Genomic DNA, 16,119 nt, shown 5'->3' on the forward strand with positions numbered 1-16,119 from the left:
AGGTCCCATTCATTCTACTGGAGGAGAGATCCATACACTTCCTGGCTTTTCTGACAGTTTTAAAGTTTCATCTTCCAGTTCTGTTTTCTCAACACAAAGAATGATGAAATAACATCCGGAGCTTTCAGGCAATAGTCCATGCTACAGTCAGTCTTCTAGTTTTTTTTTTCCCAAAACCAGAATGAAGATCTGAAGTGTGAAATGTTTCTTTAAAATATAATTTAGCCAAACACTCATCCTGCTTATGTCCAGCTGCATATCCCCTGGGAAAAATAGAAGTGATTTCTAGAGTTTCTTTGTATCACTAAATTATGAATCTGAAAGGTCAAACAGAATACTCTGTGTTGTCTTTCTTGTTGTTATCTGCCCTTTCACTGAGTTAGTCACCAGTTCTATCCAGTCTAAATATAAGCACATTTTTCTTGAATCAAGTCCATCATCCCATCTTATCTGTGACATCATTGAATTATTAGAAACTAGTACATTCTTTTTTTTTTTTTAAAGAGGGGAAATGGCAATGATGGAAAAACAGAAAGGAAATGTTTTGGCTAAGTGTTGGCACTGGACAAAAGAGGCCATATCAAGGCAGAATGGCTAGAATAGAGCATCACAAGTACTTTAAAATGCTCTTGTCCTTGCAGGAAAAATAAAGAGATCCTGGACAAGTGACAAAATTACTTCAGTGTAAATCTAAATGTTTATATGGTAGTAATGATTTAGATTATGGGTAGTTGTACATGTTGGCTCAAACATGTCTGGTCTAACAACACTGAGGTTACAGAAAGATGGGGGATCCAAAATGACAGCTGGCTAACATGGAAGGGAAAAAAAAAAGTGAATTTGAGTAGGATTTGGGAAAAAGTAGACCTGTGAACTGGAGCAGGTCTACCAAAGCAAGGTAATTATTTGCTTTGGTTTTATAATGGATAATAGCTTTGTGTTGACAATTTGCCTTTCAAATTCTGTTTTTGGGAATGACCTGTAACAATGTGTTTGTGGACAATTGGTTTGCAGTGTCCTACCCCCTGGACAGCTTTAGTGCCTTGGGGCTGCACAGTTCCCGTGGCTGGGAAACCAAAAATCACCAACCAACTGACAGAGCAGGTCTGGGGTGGTTGATGGGTAGTTTTTGATATGAATCAAGCATGAAAGATCAGGGAGAGAAATGTACTTGCTGGAGCAAAACTAACTGTTGGTCTTCTAGTGAGCTGGAAAAGTGAACTAGGGCTGCAGCTTGAAAAAAAGGTGTGAGGCTGAAGGACTGTGCAGCCAGGAAAGGCCACTGACTGATGGGTGTGATGGAAGTTCCAGCTGCCAGCGTAAATGTGGACATCTGGGAGAAGAGACAGAACAGAACCAGGAATCCAAGTCTGAGATTAGGGGAAGGACCTGGGAGAAAGCTTAATGGCAGCAACACGGGAAAGAGAGATGGAGTGATGGAGGTTTGGACGCAATATTGGGAGATACTCAGACACTTCAGCAAGAAAAACGGCCTGAGGGGTAATATACTCAGGAAAACGGAGGAAGACAATGTAACTGTAATGTCTTCTGCTGTGAAGGACCTTTCTTTTTCTGACATCTCTGGGTAGTAAGCAGCAAATTAGCAAATCCTCAAAATGGATTTGGAAAGTAACCGCACTATCTGGTCTGAGAGAAAAGTTTAAAACATAGGTTTTTTAAGGAAAAGAAAAATGTGCCAGAGGGCTGAGAGTTCTTAAGACCAAGTTATAAACCTTTGAAAATAGGATTTTATAATGGAAATGCAGAGATCATTAACTATTGTAAGCACCTCTAAGAATGACACCTCTATAGTAAATTACATTCAAATTAATATAAAACTGTAAAGATTCCCTGACAGCTTTGATTATGTAAGTTGATTTTAGTAGTTAAATGTTGACTTTCTATAATGCATTCTCCAAATATTATACTGAATGCTGCATCATATATAACAATTACCATGTCACAGTGCTATTTTGTGTAAATTAAATTATTGACAGCAATATAATTTTGTATTCACTTTATTATTTTGATCCATTTTTCTGTCAAAATATACAATGACTCTTCACTAGATTTAGAAACCAGAAAAACTCTTTAGATGGTGAAGTATTATTCTCCATACATTATTTTTCCTTAGCCTGTAATGAGTTTGGGGGAGAGAGGGGGAAGCAACATTTCATTCCTCCTCTGACATTATGTGTTGTTTTAGACACGTTGTCAACTTTAAATTGTGCTTCAGTAAGTGTGCTTATCAGAAAGCCTGCAAAGTCCATGGCATGCCTGGTCAGCTGTCCAGGCATGTGGCAGAGATGGTGTTTTTAGTGTGCTCCAGCACAAGTGCTGTCCTGAACCACAGGATAGGGTTTTTGATATGGTTATGATTATTCAGCATAGCTTTAAAGAGGGTCCGTTGTATATCACAGGGTCAATACTTCCTGTTCTTTGATATCTCTTATGGGTTGAAGTGAAAAACATCATCTGTGTGGCACAGCTCCTTCTTCACACCTTCTCTTCCCACTTGTGGGATATGGGAACAGTGATTCTCCATCCTTGGATGCCTGAAAAGTACTTTCAGGTTGTGGTTGTAACTGCAGATTAATACTTGTAAATGTATAACTTAAAGTTATCTCATTTACCCTTCTCCAGATGCACAGCCTGTCAGCTCCTTGTGGCCTGCTCGACACCGCAGTGCAGAAACTGGGACACAAGTTATGTCTTCCTACTGTATCTCGGCCTTCTCCAGGCAGGTACCTTGACCTCCAGTGTGGAGACGGTCCAGCTGGCTCAATTCATGTAAAGCCCAGTGAGAAAGACACAAGGAGGCCCCAGAATAACTCTGAAACATGTTTTTGGGTGCCATCCTACAAGGTGAAAGAAATGGGCTGAGCTGCTTTTAGGAAGAAAAGAGGGATGAATCCAGCACATCACACACCATGGGCAAGGACTCGAACTATGGGTATGAAAATTCCCTTCATTCTGAATGGTGGCAGAAAGGCCCAGAAAATGCTGATCTTCTCAGCTGGTCCAGTCCAGGGAGGTTGAGGAAAGCCGACTTTGTGGCTTTCCTAGCAAGGTTTAGTTCCAGCTTTGGTGCAGCCAAGCCTCAGTCACATCTGCATCTGCTCAGTAATAGAAAGCAAAGGCACACTGGCACTCCTGAGCCTGGGAAGCAGTTTCTGGTCCCTGGGCCAGTAAGTGCAGACTTGTTTGTGGACATACAGCTGTGGGCTAGTTACCTCTTCAGCAAACCGGCCCAGGTCTGTATCCTTAGTGCCCTGTGAGCGTTAAACTAAAGGTTTTTGCATAGTGAGAGTGGGACAGGGGATGAGAGGTAACTGGAGGGCACTCTGAGTTCACCATAGATTTAGCAGTGCTCTCTAAATATGTCAAAGTTCATTTGTCTGTTGTCCTGAGTTTGGGAACACATAAATAAAATATATGTGCTTTCTATGGCAGCACAAAACTCATCCGATACTAATGAAATGTGCTTAGCCATTGCACATGTGCTTAATTCAGTATGAAATGTTATTGTATTGTTATTATATTGTTATTGTTATATCGTCAGTTTTAAGGGACAGAAGCCCAGAGACACTTGGTAAGCCCTGATGGGAATTACTGGTAGTACTGAAATGTCACTTCTTAGCCTGGGTCATTCATTTTCCCCTTTGCTTAGACTCTGTTATTGATATACACTGCATGTTTAAAATCTGCATTGTGGTGGCAGTAGTAGCAGTGTGAACATGGAAAAGAATCTGCTTGAAGACTGATGTCTTTTTCTCTTACATGGTCTGATAGAAAAGCATTACAGCTCTATCTGCCTTGCCCTCCTAAGATATTGGTATTGGCTTTTATTCTCTTGGCAAGTTGAGCTTATTCACAATTGTTGCAGACACAGCTGTGGAAGCACCATGTCAGCATGACCATTTCTGTTAGCTGGTTTATAAAATGCCAGGAAGCCATTGACAGATGGAAGAATCACTTCCTTCTAGTTTCTTGTCAAACATTTAGTAGCCACTTGTAAGGAAAGCTCTTGTCCCTGCATCTTTCTGCATGTATTTTCATGTATCTTCCCCTGTAGGAAGCAGTTTCACACACAAACACGTTACAGCCGTACAGTTTTAATAGAACCAGCTTCACTTGAGAGTAGACAAATAGACTTGGGTCTTCTTCTGGCACAGGCACAAAGCATTAAGATGTGATGCTGAGTTTCTCATTTGGCCTCATTTCTCGTTTGATTTGCCAGTGTGGGAGTTAATGGTATAAACACAGAAATATGGGGCATAGGGAGCAATACGTTCTGTGCTGTCCTGTTCAGGTAGCTCTGTTTCTTGCTGGCTTTGATAATATGTTGCTTAGAGTAGTTTAAATGGCAGAGGGGGATGAGGAACAGGTGGTGATGAGAGAGAATTAATGTAAGAGGACATGGAGAAATCATATTGCTCCATAGCAAGTTGCTCCTCCCAGCATATTTCTGTGCTAGCCCAAATAAGTGGGACTCTGTAACAGTATCCTGTGACTACACCAGAAGATGCAATGGCGTTGAGTTCAGGTATTAAACAAATATATATCCTGGTTCATCCAATTTTGGGATCTGAAATTTTAAGTTGCAGTCATTCCCCTTGATGTATGAGTGCCCAGACACTGTGGTGATAAGCTAGGCCTTGTTAGCACCTCAGGTTACTAACCTGAGAGAGGAACTTGGCACAAAAGGAGGATTTAAAGCTAAAACAGAGCAAACAAGAACTGATAACTGGTAAAGTCATCCTGAGAGTTGGGAAAGATGAACCTGCTGGGCAGGTATTCTCTAATGATGTTGTTTTGACTTTACTAGCCTGCCTTCTCCTCAATGTATCTTATATTTGCTCAAAGAAAATCATACTGCTCTTCCCAGTTATTTCAAAGTAAAGTCACAAGAATAGCTTGTTCCCACTCTATTGCAAATATAGCTCTTGGCAGCAATTGCTGAGATAAGGGGGAACTACCAAGGAAGAGGAAAGACGGGAGGGGGAAGAGGGAAAAGAGAGCTGAAAAGGTTGGACAATAGAGAGATACATGAATGAGAGGGGAGGTGAAAGAACAAGGCCAATGCAGTGCAGCAGAGAAATATAAATCAAAGATAGAAACAAACTCCTGCAAAACAGGTGGCAGCAGCCCAAATACAGGATGAAAAGGACCATGCCCACCCCCAGGAGAAGCTGGAGTTTTAGCCTTGCAAATAACCAAACCGTAAATAAAATCACATCAAATTTGGACTTCCACTCAGATTGTAGGGGTTATAGCATCAGAAAACTTATGCTAACTTACACCACTTGAAGATCTGGCCCTAAAAATTTTAAAGCAAAACATCTTGCTTATTTTAATCTCTTGTGGCTTTTTTTTTTTTAAATTCTCTGCTCCAATAACATTTGCTGTCAGCTCCTGACAGAAAGCCATCCATTGGTTAACTTTGCTGAAAATGAACCTGAATACCCTTGTCCTCAGGAATTTACAGTCAGGATGGTGAGACTGGAGCATGTAGACATGCCCTCAGGAGCAAAAAATAAATGCTGATAAAAAAATAAGGAAAAGCCAGAACCAAACTCAGACTGACTTACCCAGAGCAAAGAGCTGAGGGGTTCCAAGGCTCAAGGCAGACTGGTTTAAGACCAAAGCACAGAGAAACGAGACATAAATGGAAACAGGTTTTGAGAAGTGGCACACAGACAGGGCAAAGGCAAATGAGTGCCTGGAAATCTAGGAATCCTGTGAGTGGCTCCAGCTTCCCTGGAGGGGTGGGAAGTTTCTGAGAAACACCCCACAGAGCTCTTCTGTACCTCTTCTCAGAAGATTGCTTGGAAAATGGTGCCAGAGTTTCCCTGCTGGTCTGCTGGAAAGAGGTGCCATACCTGACCTTATTCCTCAGCTGAGGATTAAAAGCTGTGCTCGGTTCTGAAGGCACCGTTTCCTACAAACTGAGTGTGTCCAGAAAGCCTTCTGGCAAGCTTTCTCTGCACTTGAATGCTAGGTAATGGGACCAACAGGAGAACTGAAAATGTGACTCTTGCTATACTTCTTTTATTTCAGCCCTTCAAGGAAGAAGGCCACTCGCATCATTAAGAGATGTGCTCAATTAATCTCTCTCTGGACTAAAGGCCCAGCCATGGGACAAGGCAGTATTTACAAAAAGCACAGGAGACACACTATACAAGGGTAAGTGAAACTAGTTTTGGAAGAAGGGACTGGAAACTAAAGCTTAGTAGGCAGACAATCACTATTCAGAAACAAAATCGTCGTTATGTTGAGAGTCTTGTCTCATGAATGATATGTGTATCCCAGTTATTTTCACAGTTATGAGAAGCAACTTTTTTTTCTTTTCTTTTTTTTCTTTGTTCCCCTGGCAAGCAGCATGCAGAGCTGATATTTTAGCCTTCCAGCAGGGATGCCCCTCTGCGGGTTGCTCCCAGCACCTCTCTGCAGTACGTGATCCCCGTCTTGATACCTTTGGGGCTGCAGAGTCACAGCCTGTGGCTGGGATCTCTGACTCCACAGGGCTATATTCTCTCTATAGGTAGCACAACTGTGATGAAAACCTTTAGGGGTGCTGTTACACGGTGAAACACTTCCAGGGATGGGGCAGCTGCAGCTTCTTCGGGCAACCGGTGCTGGGACCTCACCCCCTCACAATAAAGAATTTCATCTTAAAATCTAATCTAAACTTGTTCGCTTTCAGTTTAAAGCCCTAAAACATTTTTTTTTCCCTGATGCCATATTTCAAAGTATAATCTAAAGCAGAAAAGGTGTCACTTGGTCTGTTCAGCTGGAGGAGATTAAGGGGAGACCTTGTTGCAGTCTACAACTTCCTTGTGAGGGGAAGAGGAGAAGGGTTAAATGCTGATCTCTGTGGTGACCAGTGACAGGACCCGAGGGAATGGTCTGAAGTTGTGTCAGAGGAAGTTTAGGTTGGATATTAGAAAAAGGTTCATCCCCCAGAGGGTGGTTGGGCACTGGAACGGGCTCCCCAGGGCAGTGGTCACAGCACCAAGGTTGACAGAGTTCAAGAAGCATTTGGATGACACTCTGGGGCACATGGTGTGACTCCTGGGGATGGTCCTGTGCAGGGCTAAGGGTCGAACTCGATGATCCTTGTGAGTCCCTTCCGACGCAGCATATTCTGTGATTCCGTGAAACACCAGCAGCACTCAGCCCAACGCATCGCTTTTTGCTCAGCTGCCGAGTCCTCGCTGGCTCCCGGCAGCGCCTTCCCCCAGGAGAGGGCAGTGGAGCCCGCACACGCTCCCCGCTCCCCTCCCGCCGCCGGCTGGGAGCACCCGCTCCCTCGGGTGTTCCCTGGGGAACGATAGGGGTGAGTGGAAGTAGGACTACGGATTTAATATGTGTGCTAGAAACCATGTACGGGAACATCCAGGAAATGTTCTGCGTGTTTAATAACGAGAATAAGTTTTGAGCAAACGAGTTTGTTGTTGCTTTTATTTGACTGGAAGTTTGCTCTGCCACACACACTTGTCCACAGCTACACCAACTTAAACTAGTAGCTTGCTGATTCCACATGAGTTTGTTTAATTCCTATAGCCCGAATTAAAAAATGTTATTGACATTTAAATAGCTCTTCAGGATGCTGCTATGGCTCTCCTGAGCCAAATACTCACAATAAAGTCATTTACTTATTTCAAATTTACAGGCATTCATCCTAAGACAACAAGCTTGCTTGGCTGGAAACCACAGAGTGGTTTCAAGGCACTGTAATTAAGGGCAGACTGGGATGCCTTCTCCTCTGCTCCTTAACCATCCTATTTCCTCGGCATGCCAGCAGTCAGGCAGCTGTTTTCTGTACCTTCATGTTTACAGCAGGTTTCCCTGGCTGAATTCCAGGTTTTGGTGACTGGCCAGTACAGGCTGTGAGCCTGTATCAGTCCCGTGAGGGGCTGGCAGGGTAGACTGAAGGGAAGTGGCTTTTGCCTGCAACTTGGGAATCCAGGGGACGCCCTGCCGAAACAGAAGGTATTAGTAAACAAGCATTTCATCCTGTGAGGACATGACAAATCTTTCTACCCCCAATGAAAAGGGACAATTTTCGGAAACTCTGAAATCCAGCTTTGGAAAGAAGATCTCTTTTATATGAAATGTTAAGGAAGCACCAACCCCAACATGAATCTAGCCCAGACAGTTGTCCTTTGCTGTCGTCAGAGGACAGGGTCACTCATTTCCTATCTGAAAGCAACTCCCTGATTGCATCTGAGTTCCCACTCCTGAGGACACCTGCTGAGCTGGGGCCACTTTAACATTCCCAAAACCAGCAGGATGCACAGTGCATTTCCCAAGCAGGCCTACTAGCATCACTGCTGTTAGCACATGAGGTCAGTTGAGTTTTGCTGCAAAAGCATAGTGAACCCCTGGAGAGATGACTCAAATGTGTGATGTTACACTGGTGAAATGTGTTGCCAGCTCCACAGATGATGAGCTGCCTTTTCTTCCTCAGCCACTCTCAACTCATGGAGGCAAGGACAATTTTATTTCTACAGCTCCTGTCTCAGGTACTTGTGGTAGAGAATGACTGCAGGAAAGTAGAACCCCAGTGCATCAGATAGCAACTTGTTAAAAGAGCAAATGTAGTAAATCCAAAGGAGCCTGCTTTCAAAGAAATTGGGAATGGAAGTTCTGCCCTTCAGCTCTGAACCCTCCTCAGTCAGTGCTATATCCAGTCAGACGTGTCAGGCGCATTCGAGGCTCTTGGTGCGAGTGGGGATTTGGCAATTTGCACCAGCAATGTCTGTCATATGAAACCACGTGGTTTATAGGAACCACAGAAATCAGTATTTTTGCGTATAAGGCTCACTGACTGACGTCAGCACGAGTGGACAGTCCAATGCTCAGAGTCTGCTGTAAGCAGCCAAACGGGGATCAAAGGCACAAAGCACATGCAAAGCAATACAGCAAGAATATCTGAAAAGGGCCCAGAAACATTGGAGTCTCATCTGTCAACATCTGCCTGAAACTGAGCATTAACTACGTCTCCATCTTGCCCCACACGAGATCCTGCTGCCACTCAGACAAAGCTCCCATTGAGAGATGCTGAGTGATTTGATTGTTCCTGGAAAGGCTGGAAATCAGACATAATTTACTCCATGCTTAAGAAGGCTTTTAAAATTAACCAACAAACCCAACCATAGTAGTATTCCTCAGGTGAAGTTAGCCAGGAGGTACGGTGGATTTTATTTGCGTCGGTCTTTCATTAAATCCTTCTCCATAGTAGAAGAACATTAAATTAGCCAAGTTAGTTCAAAGGTGGAATTGATTTGTGGTGAGATTGAGGTGGGGTGTGGAACCTTGGTTCTTCTTTCTCCTGTGTGCATTATGAGTTAATGTCATCAGTGGGCATGTGCTATTTTGAAACAATACAGGAAAATTAGGTAGAATATCCATAAAACTGATACATCAGCAATGTTTTGCAGTAAGGAGGATACTGCACTGTTTCTCAAATTCATGTAAAGTAATTCGCCCCACTGCACAACAGATTCCAATATTTTGTTCTTTTATAGTAGCGATTAGACCAATTACAGCTCAGCTGTAATGGAAAGGTACAATACGATTGCTCCTGCTTCTCAGTCAAATTTCCCAGAACCTGTCTCTCTGTCACAATTTAACTTCTAAATTGAGATGAGTCTTTCAAACAAAAATATCTAGAATCCCACTGAAAGCTTTCTTTCAACTAAATCTCATATGTCAAACTGTATTGGCTATATATTAAGTGCTAGAAAGGAGTGATAATAAAAATCTATGTTAAAAAACACTGTTATATATTTACTAGTTACCGTGCACACTTCTCTGATCACCCACAAAGGCAAATACCTATGTTTACGCCTACTATTCCTTAGAAAGTACAACTAATGTCCCTAAAACTTTCACTTTTCCAGAGACGCTCCTGTCTAGCCTGGGCTCTGCAGTGCCTGCAGCATCATCAAAGGCAGTGAAACAGAACTGGAGGAACTGAAAGAGCCTTTCTCAGCTGGGGTGTGAGGTGTGTGGCACGGATAAAACGGGGCCTGGGAGACACTGTGACAGCACTTGGGACTGAAGGCAGAGGTAAGTGCACGTTCCTAGGGATGCCCGAGCCCTGGAATGCACTAGACCTGTAAATATTGGTATCTGCAGTTAAAAATGAAAGCAAAGAGGTTTTATCCTTCCTATGTATTCTCTGCTTGTTGCTTTGGAACAAGAGTGCACACTCTCATGGCATCTTTCATATGTTGCCACATCTTGCTGGTCTTTGGGTTGTTACGTGGATTATTTGGATAAAAATCCAAATGGGTTGGATTTTTACTGCAGACCATTGAAAAGGGGCCTCAAACGCTACAGACCATATGTGAGTTGCTTTCCTAAATGCAGGACTAAACAGCCACGAGATGAAATATCCCCAAGTAAATGAGATTAGTGACATGGGATACAGCTTTCAAAAATAATTACATCTGACACCCTCATCAGCAAGAAGATGTAGGGGCTGCAAGCTCTAAGCTTGGGAACAGCGTATGAAAGATTGGCTTCTCCTGGGAAAGGAAGGCACAAGGGAGGTTATTTTTAGTACTTTGGAGAAAAAAAAAAAAGAATTTAAGCACTCTTTGGTTTGATACCCTCGTTATGGAGGAGATCATGGAGAAAGAAAGCAGAAGTGGGAATGGAAATGTTACTGAGGATGAAAGCTGTGGAAGCAAAAGGTTGATCCGAGCAGGGTGGGAGCGGCGGGGACAAGATGGGACGGGGGCGTGGTGGGGGCAGCGGGGGGGGGCAGTGCAGCCCCCTCCGTCCCGTCCCCGGTTGCGCCCGTCGGTACAACAACAACCCACCGACGGCGGAGCGGGCGGTTCCGTTTTCGCGACGGTATATATAGATCAGACACTTTCCAAAAAAAGCAGCGCCGCCGAGTCGCTCTGCTCGGCGGCTCTTTCCACCCGTAATTCAGAAAACACAAAATATTTTTTTAATATTATTTTTTTCTTTAAGAAAGGAGAAGCTGTATTCCGTGAATGCGGCTGTTTTCTGACTCGACACCGGCTTGCGGTTACGGGCTGCTCAGAAAGTGAGCGGGGTCCGGCGGGGCGGCCCCGGGACCTCCTCTGCTTTTCCGAGCGTTTTTAAAATTTTCCGGAACGGGTTCCCTAAAAAGGGCAGGGGGGCGGGGCCGGATCCTCGCCTTTTTAGGACAAGGGCCCCGCCACCGGAATACCCCCCTGTGCGGCGCGGCGGGCGGCGGCGGGGGCCGCGCGGGGCCGGGGCGGGTCGGGGCCGCCCCCGCAGGGCGCGGGGGGTGTGCGGGGCGGGGGGGCCGGGGCAGGCGCGGGGCGGCGGGTCCCGCACGCCCGAGCCCACGTGACCGCCGGGCCCCGTTCCTCAGTCCTTATATGGGCAGTGACGTCCCGGGCATTCAGGGGGCCCCCATAAATAGTTACCGCCAGACTTGTGCTCCAGCGCGAGCTGCGGCGGGAGCGCGGCGCTCCCGGGGCACCGCGGCCACCGCACCGCCGCGACGGGGCGGCCGCCCGCCCGCACATGCCGCGCCGGCTCCCCGCCGTCCCCCCGCGCCGGTAGTGGGAGGCAGGGGGAAGCGCCCCCTCCTCGCCCTCCCCTTCCCGCCCCGAGCGCCCACCGCCGGCCGGGAGCGCCGCTCCCGCGGCCGCCCCGCTGCCCCCATGATGACCGCCAAGGCGGTGGACAAGATCCCGGTGACCCTCGGCGGATTCGTGCACCAGCTCCCCGAGGGCATTTACCCCGCGGATGACATTTCGGCCGCGCTGCCAACTTCGGTGGCGATCTTCCCCAATGCCGACCTGGCAGGGCCGTTTGACCAGATGAGCGGTGTGGTAGGAGGTAAGCGGAGCCCGCGCAGGTGCGGGACGGGCCGCCCGCGGAGGGCGGCGGGGACCCGGAGTGGCGGGCGGGGGGCGGACTGGGACGGGGTGCCAGGACCCTCTGCGGGGCTCCCCTGGCGGCCGGCTGGGGTCCCCCCCGCCCCTCGCGGCAGCTCTGCCTCCGCGCCCGGCTCTGGGGGAAAAGTTGCAGTCGGCGCGGAGCCCTCCGGCAGCCGGAGCGCAACATGTGCGCGCCGCAGCCCCGCGCGGGCGGCGGCCGGGACCGGTGCCGGGTGGCGGTGCGGAGGGCTGACCTGCTCCTTGCCCCCCCAGACGGCATGATCAACGTGGACATGGGCGACAAGCGGGCCCTGGACCTGCCCTACGGCGGCGGCTTCGCGCCCAACGCCCCGGCTTCCCGCAACCAGACCTTCACCTACATGGGCAAATTCTCCATCGACCCGCAGTACCCCGGCGCCGGTTGCTACCCCGAGGGCATCATCAACATCGTGAGCGCGGGGATCCTGCAGGGGGTCAGCACGCCCTCCTCCGCCACCTCCTCCGCCGCCTCCTCCGCCTCCTCCGCCGCCTCCTCGGCCACCGCCGCCTCCGCCGCCTCCCCCAACCCGCTGGCCGGGGCCCTCGGCTGCACCATGGCACAGGGCCAGCCGGCCGACCTGGAGCATCTCTACTCGCCGCCGCCTCCGCCCTACTCGGGCTGCGGTGACCTGTACCCGCAAGACCCCTCCTCGGCTTTCTTGCCCGCCGCCGGCGGCGGAGCGCTGCCTTTTCCCCCGCCGCCCTCCTACCCCTCCCCGAAGGCGGCGGCGGCCGACGGCGGGCTCTTCACCATGATCCCTGAGTACGGCGGCTTCTTCCCGCCGCCCCAGTGCCAGCGGGAGCTGCACCCTGGCCCCGACCGCAAACCCTTCCCCTGCCCCCTCGACTCGCTCCGCGTCCCGCCTCCCCTCACGCCGCTCTCCACCATCCGCAACTTCACCATGGGGGCGCCCCCGGCGGGCGCCGCCCCCGGCAGCGCTCCCGGCGGCGGCGGCGGGGGCGAGGGTGCGGGAGCCCGGCTGCCCGCCGGCGCCTACAGCCCGCACCACCTGCCGCTGCGGCCCATCCTGCGGCCCCGCAAGTACCCCAACCGGCCCAGCAAGACGCCGGTCCACGAGCGGCCCTACCCCTGCCCCGCCGAGGGCTGCGACCGCCGCTTCTCCCGCTCCGACGAGCTCACCCGGCACATCCGCATCCACACGGGCCACAAGCCCTTCCAGTGCCGCATCTGCATGCGGAACTTCAGCCGCAGCGACCACCTCACCACCCACATCCGCACGCACACCGGCGAGAAGCCCTTTGCCTGCGACTTCTGCGGCAGGAAGTTCGCCCGCTCCGACGAGAGGAAGCGGCACACCAAGATCCACCTGCGCCAGAAGGAGCGGAAAGGAGCGGCAGGCGGCGGCGGGTGCCCGCAGCCCGGCGGCGGGAGCGGCGCGAACCTGGCCCCCTGCGCGGCGCGGACGCGGACGCCCTGACGGCGCGGGGCGCGCAGGACCCAGCGCGGAGCCGCCGCCGAGCGCGGCGGGCGCGGAGCGGAGCGGAGCGGGGCCCGGCGGGGCGCGACGAGCACCTGGCGGCGCCGCGGGGCTCCCCCGGGCCGGGGCGGGCCAGAGCGGGCCGGGCCGGCGGGTGTACATAGGGGCTGCGGCGGGAGGATGGATGCATGCAGTGCCGTCGTGGTGAGGTGTCCTTGGTGCCTTGTGTGGTGTAGAGCCCGGTCCCCTGTCTGCATGTGGGGGGGGTGCCTTACCTATCCGCTCCGACGACAGCGGCGACACCGAGACCGGAAAGTTTTCCCCTCCCTGGTTTTAGTATGGCTGTACATTTCTGCCTATTAATATTGAGATTTTTTTTTTTTAGAGACTATATTTTTGTACGCACTGGTTTGGGGTTTTGTTTTTGTTTTTCTTTTTGGTGACTTAAAAGTGTTCCGTTTGTAGTAGGACTTGGGACAGGATGTAAATACTCGGGCTGGGACCGGCGCCCGTGGTCGGCCGGGACCCAGTGCGCCGCAGGTAACACGAATAATGCACAACCACTAACGGGGGCTGGTAGGAGAGGGGGGGGCTATCTTTCTGGCCACTCTGTAAATAAACTTTTCGACAATAGGGTAGGTGCTTACAACGTTTATAAAAGACGACAAATAAATCTCTTAATTATGCTAAATCGACATCTTTATTTCCTTAGGTTGTTTGGCCCGACCCAGGGGCGGGGGTGTCCCCTCCTCGTCCCTGGGCCCCGGGGGGTCCCGGCGGCGGGGGGCTGCGGGGCAGCCCGGCCCGGGTCCGCTGGGAGCCCCGCACCGCCTCGGCGCGGAAAACCAGCGGCCCCGGCGCCGGCGTACAAACACTCGCTCTCGGGCGCGGGGATTTCCCTCGGAGACGAGAGACGGGATAATATTAACCAGGGAGCGGGGTGGGTTTTTTTTGACTCACTCTCTTGTTTTGTTCCGCGGTTACGATCCGCCCCAGGCAGCCTCCGCGAGTGGGCTCCGGAACAGCGAGTACCGCCGCCCCGACGGCCGCGCTCGGGGGAAGCGGCTCCCGGCGGCGCGGGGGCTGTGCGGGCGGTGCCGCGCCCGCGCCCGGGGGCTCCGCAGCGGCCCGGGGCGGCAGCGCTCACCCCCGCGGCACAGCCGGACTGCTTCTGCCGAACCCATCTGGCCAAAACATAGCGCTTCTATTTTTGGTTTGGTTTTTTTTTTTTTAACCTGTTTTGATTATTGTTTTTTAAGATGTTATCCCAGCCTCGGCCCACCCTCGGGTCCTGCCGTCGGTGCAGGGCCGTGCCGGCCCCAATGGGCTTGCCCTCTGCCGCAGGGATCCCCGATGTGGCCGCACTGCAGAAGTGAGCTGAGCAGGATGGACCTCGGCACTAATGCCACAGCCCAGCACCTCAGGGCGCGGGGGCAAAGCCGCTGCCTGGCGGCTCCCAGTGGCTGCTTCCCCAGTGCCGGGTCCTGCTGTGCAAAGCCCAGTGGCACCTGCTTTTTCTGTCTGAAATGTCCTGTTCCCCATATTCTGGAACTGGTGCTGGCTTTTGGGGCAGCTGCTCTTTGTTTGAGAGAGGCAGTCAACAGGAGCTGAAGCGACATGCCTGATTCTGAATCAGATGGGAAGCAGACTTCCAAAGTTGGTCATGGACCAGCCTGTGCGGGATGGAGAAGCCACAGAACAACGCCAGCTCCAGAGCTGCCACACTCACTGCCCCCCCATCTACCTCAGCAGCTCAAGTAAGCTTTTGCCTCCCGTGTTGCAGCTTCACCACCTGATCCCATGCGCTCCTGGCCCCCAAGAGACCACGGCCTGCTGCTGGAGGGATGTCACATGGGAGCTGCAGCCTCCTCGGTCAGCACCGCTGGCCTGCAGGACAGGGATCCAGTGCTCTCAGCCTGCTGGGCTTCTGGATGTACCACCACAGCCTCGGATAACCACAGCTCGGTCGTAGCCAGAGCATCACGAACAAATTTGGTATCTCAGCTACCCAGACGCACAGTCCAAGGCTCCACTTGCACACTCCCAACTACTGTCTGAAGCCACGCTACAAAATCAAAACCCCAGTCAAAAGCAAAAAATGAGGTAAACACCACAGAAATTGTAAAAATTAAGAAACTGCTGAATTAAGAAACTGCTGGTGACCAGTGTACAGCCACAGGAACACCTCATATTGCGTAGCAGTAGCAGCGGTCCTACACCTCTGCCTTTGCCTTACAGCGAGAGCCAGCTTCAAAAGCAGCAATAGTGCATGTGCCTGGATTTGCCTGCAAGGCACTGGTGCAGGATTTGGGCTGAGAACCCAGTGCTACATCTCACCTCCCAAAGAAAGGCCGGTTGCACTGTTTGGATTGTGAGGCAAAAGAAACTAGTGCTCTGTACTGTACTTGGTTCAAGGCTGTCGTACTTGTGAAGCAAAGTAATGACTGCTCAGTGGTGAGATATCCTGTATTTATTCTATAATTCAGCAATAACAGTAATTTTGCTGTTGTGAAAACACAATAACCAGACTGCAGAGAGAAGGAACGGCATTACAGACTTAAACCTTCTGCTTACAGATATCCAGAACATATGAAGTAAGTTTCAATTACTGAGTAAGCAAGAAGTTACATAGAGGCGCTTTTTCTTAATGCATTTGAGGTTTTCTTTGCTATTTTTCCCAGCTTTTAATACTTTGATGCTAACACCTTAATAGAAAAAACAAAAAGAAATAGTTTTCCCAGGGT

At 50.2% G+C, this 16,119-nt stretch overlaps 1 protein-coding gene and 1 long non-coding RNA gene across 6 annotated transcripts in view; both read left to right on the plus strand.

Annotated features, from left to right (window-relative positions):
- Positions 1-11,219, plus strand: part of LOC108502780 — a 70,742-nt gene extending 59,523 nt beyond the window's left edge. For 4 of the 5 annotated variants that reach the window (XR_001876612.1, XR_001876614.1, XR_001876613.1 and 1 more), the window contains 3 exons: positions 2,644-2,953; positions 6,061-6,186; positions 9,909-11,219. This is a non-coding gene — a long non-coding RNA (uncharacterized LOC108502780). The remainder of the gene's footprint in view (positions 1-2,643; positions 2,954-6,060; positions 6,187-9,908) is intronic. The other variant, XR_001876616.1, reaches the window with a different exon arrangement.
- A 454-nt stretch (positions 11,220-11,673) lies between these two features.
- EGR2 (early growth response 2) lies at positions 11,674-13,375 on the plus strand. Its single transcript, XM_017826069.1, has 2 exons — positions 11,674-11,856; positions 12,171-13,375. The coding sequence occupies exons 1-2, from the start codon at positions 11,679-11,681 to the stop codon at positions 13,373-13,375; spliced, it is 1,383 nt and encodes a 460-aa protein (XP_017681558.1). The 5' UTR covers positions 11,674-11,678.
- The last annotated feature ends 2,744 nt before the right edge of the window (positions 13,376-16,119 follow it).

This window comes from Lepidothrix coronata, unplaced genomic scaffold, assembly GCF_001604755.1.
Source record: "Lepidothrix coronata isolate B3197 unplaced genomic scaffold, Lepidothrix_coronata-1.0 Scaffold124, whole genome shotgun sequence".
Lineage (NCBI taxonomy): Eukaryota > Metazoa > Chordata > Aves > Passeriformes > Pipridae > Lepidothrix > Lepidothrix coronata.

Coding starts and splice junctions, on each gene's coding strand:
- EGR2 (XM_017826069.1), top strand. CDS start 11,679: ATGATGACCGCCAAGGCGGTGGACAAGATCCCGGTGACCCTCGGCGGA. Junction 11,857..12,170: donor GATGAGCGGTGTGGTAGGAG/GTAAGCGGAGCC, acceptor TTGCCCCCCCAG/ACGGCATGATCAACGTGGAC.